The sequence below is a fragment of the Crocuta crocuta genome, unplaced genomic scaffold, assembly GCF_008692635.1.
Source record: "Crocuta crocuta isolate KB4526 unplaced genomic scaffold, BGI_CrCroc_1.0 scaffold48, whole genome shotgun sequence".
Lineage (NCBI taxonomy): Eukaryota > Metazoa > Chordata > Mammalia > Carnivora > Hyaenidae > Crocuta > Crocuta crocuta.
Window position 1 is genome coordinate 10,787,694 of NW_027533089.1, and position 22,512 is coordinate 10,810,205.

General features: G+C 42.7%; 1 protein-coding gene across 3 annotated transcripts in view; it reads left to right on the forward strand.

Annotated features, from left to right (window-relative positions):
* TGFBR3 (transforming growth factor beta receptor 3) overlaps positions 1–22,512 on the forward strand; it is a 204,047-nt gene that overhangs the window by 142,284 nt on the left and 39,251 nt on the right. For all 3 annotated transcript variants that reach the window (XM_077746098.1, XM_077746096.1, XM_077746097.1), the window contains exons 5-10: positions 4,493–4,676; positions 9,347–9,515; positions 11,243–11,390; positions 16,517–16,706; positions 19,809–20,143; positions 20,552–20,704. In XM_077746098.1, coding sequence (XP_077602224.1) covers positions 4,493–4,676; positions 9,347–9,515; positions 11,243–11,390; positions 16,517–16,706; positions 19,809–20,143; positions 20,552–20,704 — 1,179 coding nt within the window. The remainder of the gene's footprint in view (positions 1–4,492; positions 4,677–9,346; positions 9,516–11,242; positions 11,391–16,516; positions 16,707–19,808; positions 20,144–20,551; positions 20,705–22,512) is intronic.

Genomic DNA, 22,512 nt, shown 5'->3' on the forward strand with positions numbered 1-22,512 from the left:
TGACATTCTCAGCTGGACTTGCCTCATGACAGCATTTAAACCTTCTCTCCTCTCAGGTTATTTTGCTCCATAGCACCTCTTAGGATATTACATATTTTACTTATTCATTTTTCTCCTCTGACTTCCTTAGTAGACTGTATGCTCCACAAGGCCAGGGAGTTTCGTCCGTCACCTTCGGTGCTGTTACCCCAGCACCTCCAAGAGTGCCTGACACAGATGAAGCAGGCGCTCAATTAACATTTGGCAGGTGTATATTTAACATATAAATTAATGAATATGAGATAACAGCAGGGTTCAGCTGATAGAAAAGCTAATGTGACTCTGGACCTCATGCAGTATCCACATATATATAGGAAAAGATTTATTATAAGGAATTGGCTCATGTGATTATGGGGACTAGCGAGTCCGAAATCTGCAGAGCCCATGCCCCAGTTTGAATCCGAAGACCAGCAGACTGCTGTAGAACCAGAAACAGCTCACTCAGGGGGAGGGGTCAGGCCTTCAACTGATTGGATAAGGCCCACACACGTTAGGAAGGGCAGTCTGTTTTACTTAGTCTACTGATTTAAATGTTAATTTCATCCACAAAAACCCTCACGGAAATACTCAGAATAATGTTTGAGCAAATTACTAGACACCCTGTAGCCCGGTCAAGTTGGCACATAATTAATCATTATAGTGCCTTTATCAAGCCACACCGCAAACCCCAACTCTTGTCTTGGGCACCACATTTCAGAAACCATGCTGGTGAAGAACTGACAACCACAGTATCTGAGGAGGAGTTGAGGGCTGGAAATAGTGTCCTGAACTGAAGTCATGATCAGAGTCAAGTGACATCTTTCGATGTTTGAAGGCTTGTCTCATGGAGGAAAGAAGAAGGAATTCTTAGTCTGGAAGGCACAGCTCAGACACGTGGGTGGAAGGCAAACCTTACAGATAGAACAGAAATCTGCCTCGGGAACTGGTGAGGTCTTTCTGGCAGGGTTAGCACAGAGGTCCGCTATGACCAGGACTTAGAAGTCTCCTGTTCGGTCTTGCTCCCGTGCTGATTCTCTGACCTTATGTTCGCCATTAGCTTCTCTGAGGTTTCCTCCTCTCCACTGTGGAAATCATAGTAACCTAGCTCATAGGTCATCCTGAGGATCAGATGGAAATAACAATACCTTCTAAAACTCGGTGGGGGCTGGGGCAGACTTCTGTCGGCGTGCCACCTTGTCAGAGCCAGGAGAACTGGTGGTCAGAGGAGTGCTGACTAACCCCTTGCCGCAGCAGAAAATTTCCACTGACCTGCAGTCAGGGACATTTCACTGCCTCTGGCAGCTTGGCTTCCTTCTTATTGGAATGTGCCTGAGGAGTGGCAGTTAACTCCTTTTCCAAATTCCTTAGCTGTGAGCGTTTGAACCTTATTGCTGCTGGCCCCAGGAGAAGACAGACTTGAGCAGGGTTGGTGGTACGTGGAGGGATCAGCCAGGAGTTGGAGTTACCCCTTCTTGAAACATCGGCTATGTCATATCATTGCTTTTCAGTTGCTTCCGGGTACATTTGCAAGTTGCTCCTTATTTCTTCTTTTACTTACACTGTTTATTCTGTTCTGAAGAAATGTACTGTAGGTACGATGTGTTCAAAACTCAAGTGCTTTATTTTATGGCTGCAACACGAATGAGGACGAAAGGAGTGGAACATCCAGGGATGGTTGCCGAAACATTCAGAACTGTGCTGGCAGAGGGACAAAGGCCTTTGCACTGTTGTGGGTTTTTCGGTGACAGGCTTGATAAAAATGACTTTTTAGCACAAGTGGTTTTCAGTGAACAGAAGATTTTACTACAGGGCTTAAGTCATAAAAATCAGATAAACACTGAAGTTCAGTGTTGGTGAGTAGCTAAGTCTCAGAGCGTTTCTACGTAGGTTGGCATGGTTATTGTTTGGCAGGTAAATGGTTCAGGAACGTTTTCTTCTGCAGGCATTGTTCAAAACAAAGTTGAAACTAAACAGTCCCCACTGTTTTGCTTATATATAACTGGCCTCAGGACATTTAGCAAATGTTTACGTTCTTCCCAGCACTTCGTGGTACCTGATACATAGTAGGTGTGCACCAGGTGGTAAGTATTGTTAGAGGCCATGGTTTATGTCCAGCTTAGTAATGATTAGTTTTGGGCTTCCAAAACCAGGAAGCTTCTCTTATTCTTTAAGCACCAAACAGCCCAAATGCTAGCATAGAGATGACTGTCAATTTGAGGATTCAATCTGGGGATGCAGTAGATGTTGAATGTTAGCAACATTCGGTCAAAGTGAAGACCAGATCTCTCAGGGACAGTACTATTGACATTTTGGATCATTCTTTATCATGGGGGCTGCCCTGTGCATTGTAGAATGTTTAGCAATATCCCTGGCCTTTGTTCGCCAGGTGCCAGTAGCTCTTCCCTCCCAGTTGGGACAATCAAAAATATTTCCAGACATTGCCAAAAGTCCTCTGGGGGACAAAATCACCCCAGTTAAGAACCACTGGTACAAAGGAAGCTGCAAGGTGCCCACGCTGCCCCTGACCTATAATAGTGCTTTTTAAACTACGGATCACTCAGTTCCATTTACGGAAGGGCTTCTCAACCAGGGCTGACCTTTGAAATCACGCAGGGAGCTTTGAAATTGTCTGAGGTCTGGGTTTCATCCCAAAGGTTCTAATTGGTCTGGGGTGTGGGCTGGACCTCAAGACATTTAGAAGCTCTTAGATGCTTCTGCTTTTCAGCCAAGAGTGAGACCACAGCATTAGTAGGTCATGGATCAATTTGGCGAAGAACGTCTTTGCTAGCATTTAAATATACACAGTAGTGCCTGCTGATCTGCAGTTTTGCTTTCCATGGTTTTAGTTACGGCTGATCAATCTCAGTCCGGACACAGATGCTCCTCCTTCTGATGAATTGTCAGAAGGTCTGTAGTAGCCTAACACTGTGTCACTATGTCTACGTCCTTCACATCACTTCATCTCCTCACGTAGGCATTTTATCATCTGACATCACAAAAAGGGTGAATACAGTACAGTAAGATGTTTTGAAAAAGACAGACCACATTTATTTACAGCGTATTGTTTTAGTTGCTCTGTTTTATTACTAGCTATTACTGTTAATCTCTTACTGTGCCTAATTGATAAATTAAACTTTATCATAGGTAGGTATGTATAGGAAAAAGCATTGTGTACATAGGGTTCACTGCTGTCTGTGGTTTCAGGCATCCACTGGGGGTCTTGGGAGGTATGCCTCACAGAGAAGGGGGGACTACTGTACCTATATATAATTGGAAAGAAAATAACAGTGCCTAGCACAGTAGTTAGGGTACATTCTATGTTGTATATGCATTAAGGTTGAAAACATGGCTGTAAGCAATAGAACCCATAAACAAAACCCCTGCCCTCAGCCTGCTTTTAGTCTGGTTATTTGTAACCCCTTTCAGAAACTCTTTTGTTCTTTGTTAATGATAAATAGTTAATGTGAAGTTTAATACATTTATAGCTGTGTGGCTTGGGAATTTGTGAACCTTTTTGCTGACAGTTTGAGGTTTCACCCTGACATTCATAAAATCAGTTATTTTTATAAATGCTAGCCAATAAAGATGACATGCATATTTTCACCAGCAACTAAATTTGATAACAGTGCAGCAGCTAGATGATAATTTTCCTCCTTTGTATGTGTTAATTATATATACCATAATGTGCTAGGTCAGCGATGGTCTAGATACATCCAGCAAGAATGTGGTACTTGTATAAATCATCCTGAGAGTTTTATTAGGATCTGTCTAACAGCCTCTTGACTTCATTATCTGTGGGTGTTTGGGGGTTTCACAAAACAAACTGTAATATACATTCATCTCACTTCTAGGCAGCAGTGTAAAATGGTAGAAGACTGGCAGTCTCCAGCCATTGTTTTTATCTCAGTGCTCAGGACAACACAAACCAGGTGTCTGTGGTGGTAACTGTCAGTAGATGCTGCAGTCATGGAAGACTTGGAAGTCAAGTTCACTTGCTAACAGAACTTTGATTGCTTGCCCTGATCTTGAAGCCCATGACATGACCATGATAACACTCACCAAGGCTTTCTGCTAGACTAGAAACTCACTACTTGCAATGTTGGCCTTTAATTTAGGTATCAGGAAACACAGTAATGATCATTCTTGTGATAACTCAGAATGCACTGTGCAGTCTCTTATCACAGAGTTCTTTACAAATTCTAGTGGCACAGTCCTGCCTCATTGGTTTCTTAAAAATATCAGTGGTTCTTTGCATCATTGGTAGCTTTGTTGTTTCCTGGGAGAAGTAGCCTTGGGACTGCTTCTTGAATCAGCTGCTGAAAAAAGATGATCTGCCTGTATAACAAAGAGAAGAGGTTGGATTGACAAACACCCATTAGTTGTCTGATAAGTGCTTTCTCTAATTATGATTGACTCCAGGTTACTCCGCCATATTAAAGATGTGCCTTGTTCTATTCTGTTCTCTTTGCTCTAGGTGTCTCAGGGTTCCATGGTCCAGTTTTCATCAGGAAACTTCTCCTTGTCAGCACAAACAGAAGAAAAGAGATTCCCTTTTAGAAACGACCGTCTGTTAAATTGGGCTCGAAAGGAGTACGGAGCAGTCACTTCATTCACTGAACTCAAGATAGCAAGAAACATTTACATTAAAGTGGGGGAAGGTAAATTTTATGTGGTTTCGATTAATGACTGATTTATGACAATCACTGTTTTCTTTTCAGAGACCAGGTGGTTAGGGCAAGGAGTCCTAGAATTGCAGAATGTTGTATCTGGCAGGGACCTGAGAGGTCACCAGGCCTGCTCCCCTCACACCCCCTCCTTTCTTCCCTTTTTTTCCCCCTGAGGAAACAGCCCTGGTAATGGCCAAGCAGGAAGTGGGGAGTAGCATGGTTGAGAGGGGAGAGGAGGTTGTGGTGCAGGGTTTAGAAGCCATCTACACACAGAAGTTGGAACTGAATCCGGGGTGAAGGAACGGAGGTGATCACTAATAGGATGAAAGAGGAGTTGGCCAGATGAGTCAACAGTTAGGGCTTCCTCTTACCTGTTGATCTGCAAACATTTGAAACCAGGGCTGGCTTATGATCTTGAGACATGGGTTAAATTTTGGACAATAGCAGAGGAAAAGTGCTTGAATATATTTTTAATACTAATGCCCATTATAAGGACAAATTATTGGAGAAAGGAACTGTGTGGCCTTGATAAGAGATTTACCCATTTTAATTTCCTTGCCTTGCAGAGGGATATAAATATCTGGTAACTCAGTCTAAAAGCACATTTTTAAAAATAACTTCTTTCATCATTATTTTTAGTTGTGTATATTTGGAGCCCCCATTAGTTACTGGAAATAACAGCTCTTGTGAATGAGTCCTTGTTATAGTCAGGTGATTATGTGAAAACTGCATTTCAGGTCTTCAGCGTCCATCGGCTTTCTGTTGAATTCGACAGCATTTGTCACCTTTTTCACAGACAGCATGGCAGCACGGCCTTGCTCATTGAATGCTTGTTTCCAGCCCATTCTTAAATCTGGGCTGTTTGACAGATGCAGGAAAGGTGGACACTGGAGTGCGTGCTATGTGCAAAGGCCACATCAGGTGCTTTCTTTTTGCATGTGCCCCACTTAACCTCACCAGTAATGCTAGGAGGAAACCATCACTTCCACCATTGTACAGAGCGGGTAGGGGGGAGTTAAGCTAGCTTGCTCAAATCCCCATTTTTAGCGAGTGGTGAAGTCAGAATTCAAACCCAGGTTTCCTGACTCTCAGGTCTAATACTCATTTCCTGGTACTGTATCTTAAGTCTTAGCTAAGTAAGTGCAACCTGAAAATGCAAGTAAGCCACCTGGATGGAAAGACTTGTTTAGCAGAGTAGAGGGAGGAGTTTTAAATCAGTGTTGGATTCAAAACGTTGGAGTTTGTTACTGAACTCTTAGGTGGTCAGGTAGCTTACAATAGAGGTCAGCTCCCATTGGAACAAAATGAAAAACTTCTTTTAACAAAGGTTCTAAGCCCTGGCCAATGTCCTGCATTTCTGAAGCAGAATTCTACTAGTATAAAAGGATGTTGATCACCTGCTCCCCTCCCACTTGGAATTTGTTAGAATAAGAAAATGTGTTACAGTAACATTTAGAGCTATTGAGCTGTTCTCTTGGCAGTGCATGAACTTTTATGCACAACATTTGCCTGCCTTGAGAGTGGGGGTTAATTAAGTGACTTCCCCAGGGCCAAACACGGAGTCAGGAAAGAACTCAAAGGACCTCATGTCCCGTTCAGTAAAAACTGGTAACTCCTTGGTAACACCTTTGGAGCCCCTGAAACCTAGTTGCAGCCACGAGTCAGGTATGAGTGACTGGTGCACTCCATGGAGAAGAACAGGTGGGGGACGTGAGGGTCCTTAGTTCGGTGGACCACAGGGTGATGTTTTCTATCACCATGGATCAGGCTCCACTGAGCAGGACTCACCATCCAGCTTCCCAGAACCTGATTGTCTTTGGCTAGCTGCCTCCAGGGATCCCAGGCCATGAGCCTCTTTTTGCTCTATCCCCAGTGACTCTCACATGTGGCCCCTGCCCCAGCAGCATCCTCATGACCGGGGAATTTGTTAGAACTGCCAGTTCGTGGGCCCGCCCAAGACCAACTGAATTGAAAACTCTGGGGGTAGGGTCTAGCTGTCTGTGTTTTATTTAGCAAGCACTCCTGGTGATTGGGATACACGCTCAGTTTGAGAACTACTGCTCTAAACCAGTATACCTAGAATGGAAGAAATAAGGACTTTCCATTCTTATCCCAGCTGGTCTCATTGAGACTTCCGGCACCAGCACCCCTCTGATTTGCCACGTAAACCTCAGTTTCCACAGCAGGAAAATGAGGACTTTGCATTACCTCCCAGGTTCCCAGAGTATATCATTCCAGGTCACAAAGTCAGTCATCAATCCTTTCCTAAAATACAAATAAGCATGTGACTTTTCCCCCCCAAAACTTGCCAGGTTTCTACTGGGGATTCCCCTTTGTGGTTTCCTTTCTACTTGGCAGTTGGTGTAAGTTTTGATGCCAGGCACGTGGAAGGTCATTTGGGGGGAAAAGAACTCAGGCACACACATGTATAAGCAACAGAAAATGATCAGCTTATTAAACCTAGTGATAGTGGCACCTGGGACTTGAGCCCTTAGTAATAGCAACTTTTTTTTTAAGTTTTATTTTATTTATTTTGAGAGAGAGTGCACACCCAAGCAGGGAAGGGGCAGAGAGAGAGGGAGAGAGAATCCCAAGAAGGCTCTGTACTGTCAGCACAGAGCCCAATGCGGGGCTCAATCCCAGGAACCATGAGATCATGACCTGAGTTGAAATCAAGAGTCAGACACTTCACCGACCGAGTCACCCAGGCCCCACAGAAGCCTTTGTTACAAAGCTTTCCTAGTGGCTTAGGAAACAGACCTTTCCTAGTGGCTTAGGAGGGTCACAGCGTGGGTGAGTTTTTTGTTATTTGTCTCAAATCTCACATCATTGTTTGTTAATTCAGGAAACCTGTGCCCTCTGCCTACTATATGCCAGATCCAAACCAGACCCACCTATGAACTGAACTGGGTATACAGGCCAGAGTCCCAAGAGGGTCCTCATCTCTTGCGTTCCAGACCAGCCTGGCCCTGGCCCATGCACACACCCCCTGACTCTAGATTAAATTTCAGTCTTGCTACCCAGTATCATTTTCCATCCTGTGATCTGGGGGAGGCATCCACAGGGCTGCAGCTGCAGGGTGTGCATTCCTCATGTGTTCATCCGGTAAAACCCTCAGCAGATGTGGAGAGGAGGCTGCTCCAGCTGCCTGAGTCAGTGGAGCCCTGGCCTCTTCTCTCTAAGGGGGTCTTCAGGGAAGAATGCAGAGGGAGGAGCCTGGGCCTGTGGTGCAAGGAGCTTGCATGCTGGGGCCTTGTGAGCTCCTGTGGTCCCCTCTGTTCTAGGCCTGGTGCTGAGGGTGCCCTGCTGCACGGAGCCACAGTGCCACTGTGTGTGCTGATATGCACTTGATGGGGGTCGGGGGCAGGGCAATATCAACCCGATCTTGGGACCTCCTGGGCTAATTCCTGTCTTCTAAGTGAGACTTGCATGTGAATTTGAACCCTAGCATCCTGTCCATTAAATGAAAGAGGCAGAAGTTTGTTTCATTACAGTGCCAGGGCTCTGATTAATTACCCCTTCTGAAAAAAAGTTTGCTACACCTAGAACTTCCTTGACATTGGTCCCAGCTGTCACCCTGCCAGCAGTTTCAAGTTCTGTTTAAACATTTAAACCGCTGGCTGGAAATCCCATCAACCACAGTGCTGTGTAAACGGCATGTGCCCTTGCGGGAGTATCTTTAGACTCTCGGTACTTGTATCACTTTCCCTGGTGGAGGTGATGAGCAGCTCTTAGCACAATGAGATGATGTTTGTAAAAGCACCTTGTACACTGTAAAGTGTTACAAAAGCATTAGTCATCTGTACCAAGATTGTGAGAAAGAGTGAAAGTCTGCCCTCACTGTTTTCCCCAAACTCCTTCCTTCAGTCCTTAGATCTATAGTGCTGTGACAAATAAATATGAGGGAATGATTAATTCTATATAGCAGGCCACAGAATTGATTAGGTGGTTGGTTTCCCTATTAATCGAAATAGCAAACATCCAAGGAGGAGCATATCTGGTTCGATCATTGATTTCAGTGTTGAGTATGTGGACTTTGAAATAAGTATTGGATTTTTAGTTGAGAAGTACTTGGTAAACAGATGACAGCCCAGGTCTGCAACTCAGAAAAGGAGTCATGATCTAGGTACAGGTTGAAGCCCTGGGAGCGATGGAAGTCATTTGGGAAGAATATGAGACAAAAAGAAGATTGAGGGAGGAACTGAGTTCTCAGTCTTGGTTTTGTATCATGATCAACTGTGGAGCTTTTCAAAAAGAAAGCTTCCCTAGCACCACCCTGCCCCCCAGTTCTTCTGACTCAGAATCTCTGGGATGGAGCCCAAATAGGTGGATTCTGGTGTGCACCAAAGATTGAGAATCGTTGGTGTTTAAAGAATGGGCAGAGGAGAGGGAACCAGTAAAAGAGATGGGAGATAAGTCAGAGGAAGTGGATGAGGACAAAGCAGCATCACCAAGAACAGGAAAGGATTTAGACCAAAAGAGGCCACTAGAATTGGTCAATAGGAGGTGACCACATACAGGAGATATTTCAAGGCAGTGGTTAAGTTCTAAGGCCCTCCCTAGGGCTTGTGGTTCCTTCAGAGTCACCATCACCTTCTTCCCTTTGAGTCTGGTTACCGTGTAGCTCAGTGGTGTGATGGATTATCCTATGTTTCTTTCAGATCAAGTGTTCCCTCCCACATGCAACATCGGGAAGAATTTTCTCTCGCTCAATTACCTTGCTGAGTACCTTCAGCCCAAAGCAGCAGAGGGTTGTGTGATATCCAGCCAGCCCCAGGATAAGGAAGTACACATCATTGAGTTAATTACCCCCAGCTCTAACCCCTACAGGTAAGTGAGTGAGTGAGTGAGTGAGTAAGTGAGTGAGTGAGAGAGCGAGTGTGCATGCACTGAATTGAAAAGAGATGAAAATAAAGATCTTTGCTGACTTGAGGCAGCGACTCACAGCCCTACCTGTGTAGGAGGGAGACATTCATGTGTTGGGTGAATTAACAGAAGTTTTGAAGAAGGGAGTGAAGGCACCAGTGGTATATTTTATTTTCTGCATTTGTCTCTCGATCCACTGTATTCTAGGTGAGTTTCTGAAACCTATTCTGAACTTTCAGGCACTAATTACAGGACAAAATAATTCTTGCTCCATCATTATCTCCTTTGACTGAGGTTATCCCTGATAAAAAAAAATTATAAAATATGCCTTATTAACATAGTTATAATTTTAATCACATTCTGTTTTTAATAAAATTCCATTCATAGCATCCTCAGAGTGCATTTGCATTCATAGCTGTGTGTGCTATGAAGGTGTGCGCACGGCGTGGGTGTGGGTGTGTTGGGGTGTGGCCCTCCATGACACACCAGAGAGCCATTTGATACAACCTGTCTCTCACTTATGTTCTTTTTCTCCCTCTTCCAATCTTAGCTTCCTGCCCCAGGACTAGAAACTTAACCTTCCCTATCAAAAATAATTAGGGAATTAAAAAATGAATAAATGGAGGAAAAGTGGCTCTTTCTCCCACTTGAGCTTGCATTCCTGTGGACCATTGACTTAAATGTAAATTTATATTGTAGAGGGATTTCAGAGTTAAAATTCTAATCAGATTTTGCTTTCAAAAGTGAATAAACTACACATCAGTTTTGGGAAGATTCCATTTTGTCCCACATGAAGAATTTTATGGAAAATGAAAAGAGAGTGGGAATAGAAGCAATCTGGCAAACGTGCTTAGATATTAAGCCTCAGGCTTCATTTGAGTGTATCATTCATCATATGCTTTACAAGTGTGTAAAACCAAATGGAAAGAACGACTTTTCTTTAAATTCAGAATGACAGAGATGTTATTGTTTGGTTAAAAAATATTCTCTTTTGTACTGAATTCTTAGAAGTTTGGGTTGAGTTCATCAATTTTCCAGTAATCACTTGGTTGACCATCTGTTTTCTTTATTTTAATAACTGTATATCCAGAAGTTTGGGAAGGTAAGTGCAGATATGACTCTGTAGCAAATGTTAATGGTTTATGCAAACCTTATATAAGTCAAATTCTCCAGCCTTTTGACTTGTATTTTATCTTAAGTGTCCCAGTTGTTTGTTTGGTTGTTTTTTTCTGCTTTTTGGGTTTGTTTTGTTTTGTTTTGTTTATCCTACCTAGCCTCCTCTCTCCCTCCCACCTTCAAGGATTTTGAGCATACGCAAATTGGAAAGGAAAGTTACACACTGAAGGTGTTGAAGGTTGAAAACCAACAATTCTGCTTTAAAAGTAAACTCCTGGTTGCCCAGATCCATTTCAAACAGTGGCTGCCTTAAGTACCCGTCTTTTTTTTTTCCCCAAAGAAGAAGAAAAATTTTAGTGTCTAATTATCAGCAGGCTTATTTTTCTATTGTTATGTAAAACTATTTTGTTTTGTGTGCACTAACAATCTGTTTTGCACATGTCATTTGCCTGGGACCAACTCCAGCTTTTTAATCAACTGGCCAGACACTGGAAACATGAAGACTTGGAAGAGAGGAGATAGTTGCAACTCTCTGGCATTTGGGTTCTAACTTTGCCTTTGTTTTCCATTCACAGTGCTTTCCAGGTGGATATAATAATTGACATAAGACCCTCTCGAAAGGATCTTGAGGTGGTTAGAAATCTCATCCTGATCTTGAAGTGCAAAAAGTCTGTCAACTGGGTGATCAAATCTTTTGATGTTAAGGGAAACCTGAAAGTTGTTGTAAGTTGGTTGAGCATTTCTTTGTTTTGATGCATGGCAACAATTTAAGCTGTGCTTCTATGTGTTATTTTTGTGATGTTTTTGCTTTATATGTATTATTTTTGTGAAGTTTCTGCTTCTCTGAGTTCTCTCTGTTATTTTTCACTTTGTAAAATAGGCTCCTTCTTGGTTGCTCCTGACAAAGGAAGACAGTGTGGTAGCTAAAACCATGGCCTCTGGGGTCAAGATAGAGATTTGAATCCAGACTGCCATTTACAAATTGTGACCTTGGGCAAGTCCCTTAACCTCTCTGGACCCCAGTTGCCTCATTTGTGAAATTCCCGAAATGTATGCGTGTGCTTTCCAGTCAGAGTAAATGTAAAATAATGAGCACAATGGGGCCCTTCATGGTTGACAGTCCAGTAGTGGCCTCAGTGTCATGATACTGAATATCAGCTCTTAATTTGGGGTTAGGTATTTAAGGAAGGTGTGGAAAATTGGGGCGACCTGAGCTCATTGACTATTCTTTTTGAGATAAATACATGGTATTAGCAAACTTTTTTGCTTGCCTCTAACTTCTGAGGGCAAAACACTGATGCAAGACTCACAGTAATGGGGAGGTTAGTGAAATGATATAGGAAAAGTACCCCCAGCCTGTTCCCTAAGCATTATTTCCATGAGGGAAATGTGCTTAAGAATTATATTAGTTGGTTGGCATGGTAGGCAGACAGCAGCTAGTTACCTAAAAAGTTAAATGTTGAAATTTGGTAAAAATAAATCTTTTTCAAATACATTTACGGCACTGGGGCACCTGGGTGGCTCAGTCGGTTGGGCAGCCAACTTCGGCTCAGGTCATGATCTTGCAGTTTGCGAGTTCAAGACCCGCGTCGGGCTCTGTGCTGACAGCTAGCTCAGAGCCTGGAGCCTGTTTCAGATTCTGTGTCTCCCTCTCTCTCTGACCCTCCCCTTCTCATGCTGTCTCTCTTTCTCTCTCTCAGAAATAAATAAAGCATTAAAAAATTAAAAAAATATATATGCTTACAGCACTGTTTCACAGCATATTGCACAAACTACATTGAAAGTTCAAGATGTAATTTTTAAGAAGATAATTACTTTAGCATCTCTTTGGAAGGCTCAGATTTTTGCATATTGCCTTTTTAAAAAATTGTGTCTGATTCCTCTTTCAGTACCTGCACTGAATCAGTTGGAGAGGGTTTTATGTTTTCACCGTTTGGAGGGAGGGGTGCCCCTGGGTTTGGTGCTGTTCATTCATGGCACCTTTAGCGTGATCAAGTAGTGGACAAAGCCAGCACTCCACCGGGGCCGCCTCATGTACAAGCACTCTCCAGAAGCAGCAGGCAAAGCCACGAGCATACACATCTTAATTCTAAAGTACTGTAATTGTTTCTGGTTCCTGTGGTTTTTTGTTTTTTGGGTTTTTTGTCTTTTTTTTTAACTTTGAGAGGATCCAAATAAACCATCACGTGTGAGGGCAATACATTAATTTGGTGTTGAGAACAAAGCCCAGCCGCAATTTTCTGAAGTCAGAGCTGTTTCGATTGCTTTCCCTGGCATGGCCTGAGGGGTGTTGGTGACCTGGGGTGTCTGCAGCGTTTGCCGCCTGGCACACCAGCCAAATGTTTTTAATTTCAGAATAACAAAAACAGGAAAGGGAATCATGCTTTGAAAGGCAAAAAACATACGGGACATTTTAGTTCCCTGTTGGAGTTGTGTAAATGTCCTTTCGGCCCTGACCCTTCCGTGGCTCTTTCTGTACCTGAGCCTGTATGTGTTCCTGGTCCATGGCAGTCCTGGAGTTCACTTTGAGTGTCTTCACTTTTCATATGAATAAGACAGGCTGGAAATGAGATTGCTCATCCCAGAGCAAGATCTGTTTATATTCCTCTCTTTGGCTGTACTTCTGTTCCAGGCCAATTTTGGACAATGCATGACAACATTACTAAACAATTAGGTAATGTTTCATGATGTTCTTTTTTATTCCCCCAATCAGTTTCATGCTTTGTGATTTCCTAACTCCCAGTCTCAGATGTGAATTCTGACTATGCTCTGAAGCAAAGGTACCTGCTGCTACTAAAAAAGCATACATTCATGTTTAGAAAAGGGGAATGGTTCATAGTGGCCCTCTTCATAGTCTTTTCTTTAGAGACAGCCTGGTAGAGTGGAAAGAACCATGGCTTTGGTGGAACCCAACTGAATAATGGGGAACCCAACTGAATTCAAAGTCTGTATTTTTTGACTGTGAAATGGGTATGATGATTATTCCCACCTTGAGAGTTGTTGTGAGGTGTGGCAGAGTTCGTTCGTTCATTCATTCATTCATTTGCTCATTCAGAAGTATTTGTTAAGTGACCAGTGAATATTTCCTCTAAAGCACTTGACAAACTGTATGCACATGGTGAGTTCTCAGCCATGTGTGCTACTTAACTTCTGAGCAAGGGGGAGAGAAAGAGAAGGAGAGAGAGAAGCAGGGCTCGAGCTCACTGGATGTGTGGCTTGAACTCATGAACTGTGAGATCATGACCTGAGCTGAAGTCACATACTTACCTGACTAAGCCACCCAGGCACCCTCCTTATATTTTAAAGGAGAACTAAATAACATACATAAGGCTTCTAGCACAGTGCCTGCCATAAAAAGGGACTTTATCTTCCTTCCACAAGAAACTTTTCAAAAGATTGTCTATAGGAGCAATTAACTTCTCTAAACAAAGTGAAAACAAAATGTCTGCTGAAGGAATTGTAAGCCACTTGATGGGGTAAATGTAAAGAAGAGCCCCATTAAACACGGGTGGCATGTGTCTGCATGTAGGGAGTGGGGCACAGGTAGAATGTACCCTCCAAATGACAGAATGGTCCAAAGAGCCACAAAGGGCAGTACTGTGGACAAGAACAGGAACACTAGAAGTATCCACATTGCTATGCCCAGCTCTGGCTGCTTCTTCAGGTCCCCTATGGACCGTGCATAATCACATTTTGGAAGAACCTCCAAAACAAAAGAATCGATGGAAGAAATGTTTGGTTTCACTATTTCAAATGGCCTAAGCCCCTCAGTGTTGGTCAGAGCCAGCTTATTCTTAGAGAAGACATGTTTTAATCCCAGTGGGAATATGGACTACATCTCTGACCAACCTCTCTCCTGCACCATCAGTTCTGATGCAAATGTGTGTTGGGCACTGGAGGGGAAGGAGGGGAGGGAGGTATTCAGACTCTACCTCGCTCATCATCCTTCATGAAAATGTGGCTGAAACATAGTGGTGGTATTTGGAGACCCCCTTGAACACCCCCATTTGGAATCGCTACACTGAGGCCTTAGAAAGTCCTGGGGACTCCCTGTATCCCAGAAGTAGAGGGTGAGGAATTCGCTCATTGCTGGGAAGGAACCAATTTGCCAAGCCTTGCTGTTTTACAAATGTGTAGATAGATTTCTAGCCTTGTAAGTCCCGAGGCGTAATCAATATGAGTTGTACTGACAGCTCCTAGATTTAATATGGAAAGGTGTAAACAAATCATTCCATATTGGTACAAAAAAGACAGGTGGCGGTTGTGATGATAGTATTCTGGAAATACCGTATTTTCTCAGCTGTCCAACAACATAAAAGACTAGGGCAGATGAGGCCAAGCTGTGTTGTTTAGGCCAGTGTTACAACTCCCGCCAATCAAAACGACATGCTGCTTTAAAGACTAGAAGAAGCTGCGCCTAAGAAACTAAGTTTTAAGAACTAATTGGATCCTTCTTTACCGCATTTTTGTTTAGTTTTTTTTCTTTTAACCCTTCTTCCTCTAAGGAATTTTCTCTGAATCAGAGTAAGAGCTAGAATATTCTAACCTATGAAGCTGAGTTTTTCACAAATGGCTACAAAGCGTGGTTAAAGCTCTGTCTGGCTCCTTTGCATGCATCATTGTGACTGGCCACTCTGGCACTTTTGGATAATCACTTTGGGTCACAGAAGAATATACTGGGGAAGATCCTTTAAGCTTTGAATTGAAAATATGTGTCCTCAGCCAATATCCCACCACCAAGAGGCCAAGAGAACTTAGAGCCTGTGAATCTTCGATGGTTTTATAGTGGGAAAGGATTAATATTTAGTCATGTTCGGGGCACACAGAATGGGAAACAAATGAGAATTTAGGAAAAAATGCTGCATGTATGCAGGAGAAAATAAGTGGGCATGGAAATTAAAGTGATTTTTATACAGCATGAAAATGGCTTAATCTTCAGGCTGAAAGGGCTTTCCAGTCTTGTTGGAGCAGTTGTTGAAAATGTGGTGCCTTCGCTTTGGGATCTCCTCCGCAACACTCAGCTCCTTCACTATCTGACACAGTCACTGCTGTAGGAGCCAGAGGATGTGGAAACTCACTATCCGTTTCCTGGTCACTCAGTCCTTTCTCGAAGGGGTTGCTATCATTCAGTTCTAGTTTTGTAACTAATTACCAAGTAAGAGTCAGCTTACTTGTATTGCTGGATACAATATTGGTACTTAGAGGGACAGTGACCCAAATTAACTAATTAATTTTTAGAACATAAAAGTGAAGCATCTTCAGTTAATAACATGGACAAATGAATACAATTACCAGATTGCTGAAGTGGTCATAAATTATAACTGAAGTATCAACACTCGTTTCACCATATGGAATATTTTAATGGTTTACAAAGATGAGATAGTCTCCACAGTGAAGTAACTAGGTTGTGCCTTCTTTCATTTAAATCTAGGATTCAGAAATATGCATGGGCATATTTTTGGCAGCATAGCATGCACATTTGTATACTTTATACATCATTTTAAGTAAAAATAAGGGAAAGTTTGGTATGTAATATATATAATTTAAACATTTCATTAGCTCTAGTAACATAGTAGGTATACTTAGTGTGTAGCTACTTAGCAATCATTGGATTATTTTTATCAACATAAGCAACCCAAATGGTACGATCAAACAACATGAATAGATTTCTCTTAATATGCTGCTGAAGATTTTCACATCAGTGTTCTTACCCCACGGAGAGTAGGGATCAAGAGAATAAATAGTCCCTTCATATACAGTGTAGAATCTGTTCATTCCAGATATTGAATTTGTACTTAAAGCACTATTTAGTTTTAGACTCACGAGTGAAATTTTGCTGTTATCTTCAGGCTCCTAACAGTATTGGCTTTGGGAAAGAGAGTGAAAGGTCCATGATAATGACCAAATCAGTAAGAGATGATATTCCTTCAACACAAGAGAATCTGTTCAAGTGGGCTTTGGACAATGGCTTTAGTCCAGTAACATCATATACAGTGGCTCCTGTGGCTAATAGATTCCATCTTCGGCTTGAAAACAATGGTAAGTATGACTTTTTTTTTTTTCTGTGGTAAAAATATCCCCCAAGTGAGGGGGGATATTTCCAATGAGGAACTCTCATTTCAGCTTATATGATACCGTTTTTCTCTTGTAAATTTTGATGATTCATTTGACTACATTTTACTATCAAGCTTCAGGTTTTCTAGAATCATGGTAGATTATTTTAAGGCAACGATCTTTGGTACAGATTTTTCTGTACCAAATTTTTTTGGTATAGTTGATTGCATGTTGGAGAACTTTGTTGTAGACCGCATAATTCACTGTGATTACATTAAGAACAAATTAGTCTGGCTTCTTCTCTCAGAAGTGCCTACTAATCACTGACAGCTGAGATGCAGAGCGGCTGGGGCTCCGGGGGAGAAGTCCTGGGTCAGACTGCATCTTACAGGACAGCAGTCATGAGGTGCTTCCTCTTCCTCACCCGGACGGAACACAGGAGTTATTACCCCAGTTGGATGGAGCAGAAAGTGGAATTTCAACAGGTCCTTGAGGTTTTCCAGAGCCTGTGGCTAGTGAGACTCAAAGCCCAGAGTTTTCTGATCCCTAAACCTGATCCTCACCCCCTGGTACTGCTACCAAGTGCAGTGCTGATAGATTGAAGGTTAGGAATATGGGCCATTTGTTCACTGCATGGGGCAAGTTTCTTAATTTCTGAGCCTCAGGTGGTTCCTCCTCAGTAGTATGGGAGAACAAATAGGCCCTACCTCAAAGGGTTGTTGTGAAGGTTTTTGTCAATATGCAAATTAAAAATCCTCCAAAGCTCTGGCTTCTTTTGGACCCATACAGCTGTGCCATCTTTTTCCAAAAGATAGTATTGAAGGAGAGTGAATGTCCCCAGTCATCTTCACTTCCTGCTCCCACTGAGATGGATTGACCTCAAGTGTTGATTTTGAGACTGGATATAAACAATACTGAGGAAATTTCTCTTCCCTAAATTGTTGACAATAGGACAGAACACTGAGTATTGATTATATGGAAATATGTCTCTCCCTTTGAAGGAGTAAAGGTGCCTAAGCAGCCTTTTCTTTTCTCCTTCAGGATTACGTTCTAAAAGGCCAGGGTGCTCAGACACCTGTTAGAATTTAGCAGGCAAAAAGGAGGTAGCAGATGTTGTTTCAAGAAATCCTTAAAGAATTCATTCTGAAGAATCTCTAGATTCAAGGGACGTATTTCAGTGGCACTTGAAAAATACTCTTGTCCCAATAACTTATTCAAATAATGGACTTTTTAAGGTTTATTTATTTATTTTTGAGACAGAGAACAAGCTGGGGAGGGGCAGAAAGAGAATCCCGAGAGAGAGAATCCACGCTGTTAGCACAGAGCCTGACTTGGGACTTGAAGTCACAAACCACAAGATTATGACCTGAGCTGAAATCAAGAGTTGGAAGCTTAACCAACTGAGCCACCCAAGCACCCTTCGAATCATAGAGCTTTATGTCTTTTAGTGCCTTAGAAATTATCTAGTCCAATGGTTCTCAACCTTGGCAGTACATTGGAATCATACAGGGAGCTTTTTTTTAAAAGAAAATGTTTTTCAGTGTTTTAAAATTTATTTCTGAGAGAGAGAGAGACAGCATGAACAGGGGAGTGTCAGAGAGAGAGGAAGACACAGGATCTGAAACAGGCTCCAGGCTCCGAGCTGGCTGTCAGCACAGAGCCCAACACGGGGCTCAGACCCACGAACCGTGAGATCATGACCTGAGCCGAAGTCGGACGCTTAACTGACTGAGCCACCCAGGTGCCCCTCATACAGGGAGCTTTAAAACATATTAAACATAATGTGATAAACATAACATGATAAACACATCATTAATATGTTTTAATGATATCCAGAAAGTCTGATTTTAATTGGCTTGGGGCACAGCCTGGATGGGTACAGGGAATTTTTTTTCAATCTCCCCAAATGATTTGAATGTAGAGGACTGATGATCTTGTCCAACCTCTTAATTTTAAAAATTAGAAAACCAAGACACAGAGAAGTAAGCCACTGGCCCAGAGCCACTCAGGCAGTTAGAAAGAGCACCAGGACTGGAATTTAGGTTTCTTAACTCCTCATCTCCTGTATACATTGCTTGATAAGAGTAATTTTACATACACTCATTCTATGCCAGTTCCTCTTGTACTTGCCTCTCATGATGATAATCATGGCCTGGCATCAAACACTGACAATGTTTTGCCTTCTGTCACCACCAGAGGAAATGAGAGATGAGGAAGTCCATANGGGACTTGAAGTCACAAACCACAAGATTATGACCTGAGCTGAAATCAAGAGTTGGAAGCTTAACCAACTGAGCCACCCAAGCACCCTTCGAATCATAGAGCTTTATGTCTTTTAGTGCCTTAGAAATTATCTAGTCCAATGGTTCTCAACCTTGGCAGTACATTGGAATCATACAGGGAGCTTTTTTTTAAAAGAAAATGTTTTTCAGTGTTTTAAAATTTATTTCTGAGAGAGAGAGAGACAGCATGAACAGGGGAGTGTCAGAGAGAGAGGAAGACACAGGATCTGAAACAGGCTCCAGGCTCCGAGCTGGCTGTCAGCACAGAGCCCAACACGGGGCTCAGACCCACGAACCGTGAGATCATGACCTGAGCCGAAGTCGGACGCTTAACTGACTGAGCCACCCAGGTGCCCCTCATACAGGGAGCTTTAAAACATATTAAACATAATGTGATAAACATAACATGATAAACACATCATTAATATGTTTTAATGATATCCAGAAAGTCTGATTTTAATTGGCTTGGGGCACAGCCTGGATGGGTACAGGGAATTTTTTTTCAATCTCCCCAAATGATTTGAATGTAGAGGACTGATGATCTTGTCCAACCTCTTAATTTTAAAAATTAGAAAACCAAGACACAGAGAAGTAAGCCACTGGCCCAGAGCCACTCAGGCAGTTAGAAAGAGCACCAGGACTGGAATTTAGGTTTCTTAACTCCTCATCTCCTGTATACATTGCTTGATAAGAGTAATTTTACATACACTCATTCTATGCCAGTTCCTCTTGTACTTGCCTCTCATGATGATAATCATGGCCTGGCATCAAACACTGACAATGTTTTGCCTTCTGTCACCACCAGAGGAAATGAGAGATGAGGAAGTCCATACCATCCCTCCTGAGCTACGGATCCTGCTGGGCCCTGGCAGTCTGCCTGCCCTGGAGAACCCACCCATCCGGGGAGGGGGAGGCCGAAATGGAGGTTTCCCCTTTCCGTTCCCCAATATCGCCAGGAGAGGCCAGACAGAAAGGGGAGAAGATGGGACCGCCCAGCCAAGGGACCCTGTTGTCCCCAGCTTACGGCTGTTTCCTGGTCTCGAAGAGCCCAAGGAGGTGCAAGAGAATGTGGATATTTCCCTGTCAGTCAATTGTGACAATGAAAAGATGGTCGTATCTGTAGAAAAAGAGTCTTTTCAGGTCAGTGCAATTTCTTAAAGGAGAGAAGAGAAAGCTACCTCCCTCCCTGTCTTGCCCCAGAATGTGGTAGTTATTTCCCTCTAGCTCTTTCACTTTTGAACTCCCAGGACCTGAGACTGTTTTCTCAGTTGGATGGGCTCACTTCCCCTTGGCTTTGATTCTCACCCGGGTCCTGTTATTCTCAGTTAAAGGGGGTTCCAGATCCTTGTGTGTCAATATTTTGCTATTGAGTTTCCAAAGCCAACAAACACAGTCATTGGTAGGCTGGGAAGAGAGGTAAGGGGGGAGAGGGGATGCAGGCCTCCAGCAACCAGTACAGTATGGGAAGACCAGGCAATACATATTTCCGGTGTGCTGCAGAACTGCCTGTGGGCGCCCCCCTTATGTCTTTGGTGGTGGTTGTTTCAGGCCAGCAACTACTCAGGGATGGAGCTCACCCTGTTGGATCCTACCTGCAAGGCTAAGATGAATGGAACCCACTTCATTTTGGAGTCTCCCCTGAATGGCTGTGGTACTTGGCACCGGCGATCAGGCCCAGATGGCATGATTTACTATAACTCTGTAAGTGCTCTCCAAAACAAAGCTTGGCCCTTTGCCAGATCTTTGCTGAATATTACCTTAAAATCAACCTTAAAATTTCTGTGAAAATGAGCAGAGGCATATACCCTAGGCCTAAACAAAGCCAAGTGTCAGGTCTCAACATATTGGATGTCCTTTGACCCTGAGTCTACACAGCTGAGATAGCCAGCTCCCTGGTCTTTGTGGCCTCATTTGAGTCTTGTCCAGAGGTAGGAGGACTTCTCCCTTCCTCATGAACAAAAGAAACAAGAGAAATCCAAAAATGGCCCTCAAGAAATTATTAGTGTCCCTCTCCAACTCAAAGAAAGAGACTAAATTGAAAAAAAAATCTCCTACTTTTGAAATTCTCCAGAGGAAGACTCCACAGATTCCCCCAATGATAACCACTACAGTAGCTAACCTGCACTTCTCAGAAATCATTCTTGTCAGCTCATTCATCTGAATCTTTTTTTTCAGATGAAGCCTATTCTTGTGGAAATAGACACTAGACAGTGAATAATAAAAGAACTTGAAACATCAAGTTTCAAAAGAACTTTATAGTGTTAATTTTGCAGTTCAAGTTATACTTTTGATGGTAAAAATAAGGTTCAAAATCCCCGTGTCCGGCTTTGACATGATGTGTGTGTCTATGCTTCCAGCACCTAGTCCAGCTTTGGCATGGGACAGGGAGGATGCAACTCTCAATTCACGTTCATCCCACTGCCCTTGAGTAGATACACTTGACCCATCCAGAGGAAAGACTGGAAAGACTGGAAAGACTGACTCTATAGGCCCAAGTTTATTATTCTTCAGACTTAGAGTGTTTGAGCTGGAAAGAACCTTAAGATGATCTCATTCAACTTCCTCATTTGACAGGTGAGGAAATTGAACTCCCAGGAGTTAAGAGACTTGCTTAGATTTGAGGAACTAGTTAACAGCAGAGCCAGGACTGAATCCAGCTTCCTGACCTCTCATCCACTAATCTTTCCCCGACACCAGGCTGGCCCAGCTAGTCTCCCATTGTTACTGGAATAATTTATTAACCTTTGACCTCTACAATGAATACATTCCTGCCAATTCCAACACTAATTTTCGTATATTGTCCAGTTTTTCCAGATATGATGCATAGCATATAGTACTGATATACTTGACTTTGGAATTTTAAACTTACATATAAATTAACACCAATAAGAGGCTCTGGTAACTTGTTATGTAAAAAAAAAAAAAAAATCATTTGCCTCAGAAAAGAAAGGTATATCCTAAGCCCTTAAAATCTTTCTTCTCACACGCATGCCCATGTATGTATGTCTGTGTGTGTATATGTGTGTATTATTATGATAATAATATCTAGGGTAAGAAATGCCCTAGGTACTTGCTTCAGGTACACCAATACTTTCTTGTGAGGACCTGGTAAATGGAAAGGCCATTTTTCTCTTCCTATGTTACTCCCTTCATTGATTATTTTATAGAATGTAATTTTTTTAATGTTTTCTTTATTTCTGAGAGAGAGAGAGACAGCATGAGCAGGAGAGGGTCAGAGAGAGAGGGAGACAAAGAATCTGAAACAGGCTCCAGGCTCTGAGCTGGCAGTCAGCACAGAGCCCGACGCGGGGCTTTTATCCACAAACTGTGAGATCATGACCTGAGCCAAAGTCGGACGCTTAACCAACTGAGCCACCCAGGCGCCGCCCTTCATTGATTCTTTTAGCCGCTTGTTCCAGTGATAACTATTTGTAGCAATTTCCAAAATTACTATATACTTTTGTTTTGCAACATATTCAGAAAATAAGCACATGAAGCAAAATCAGACC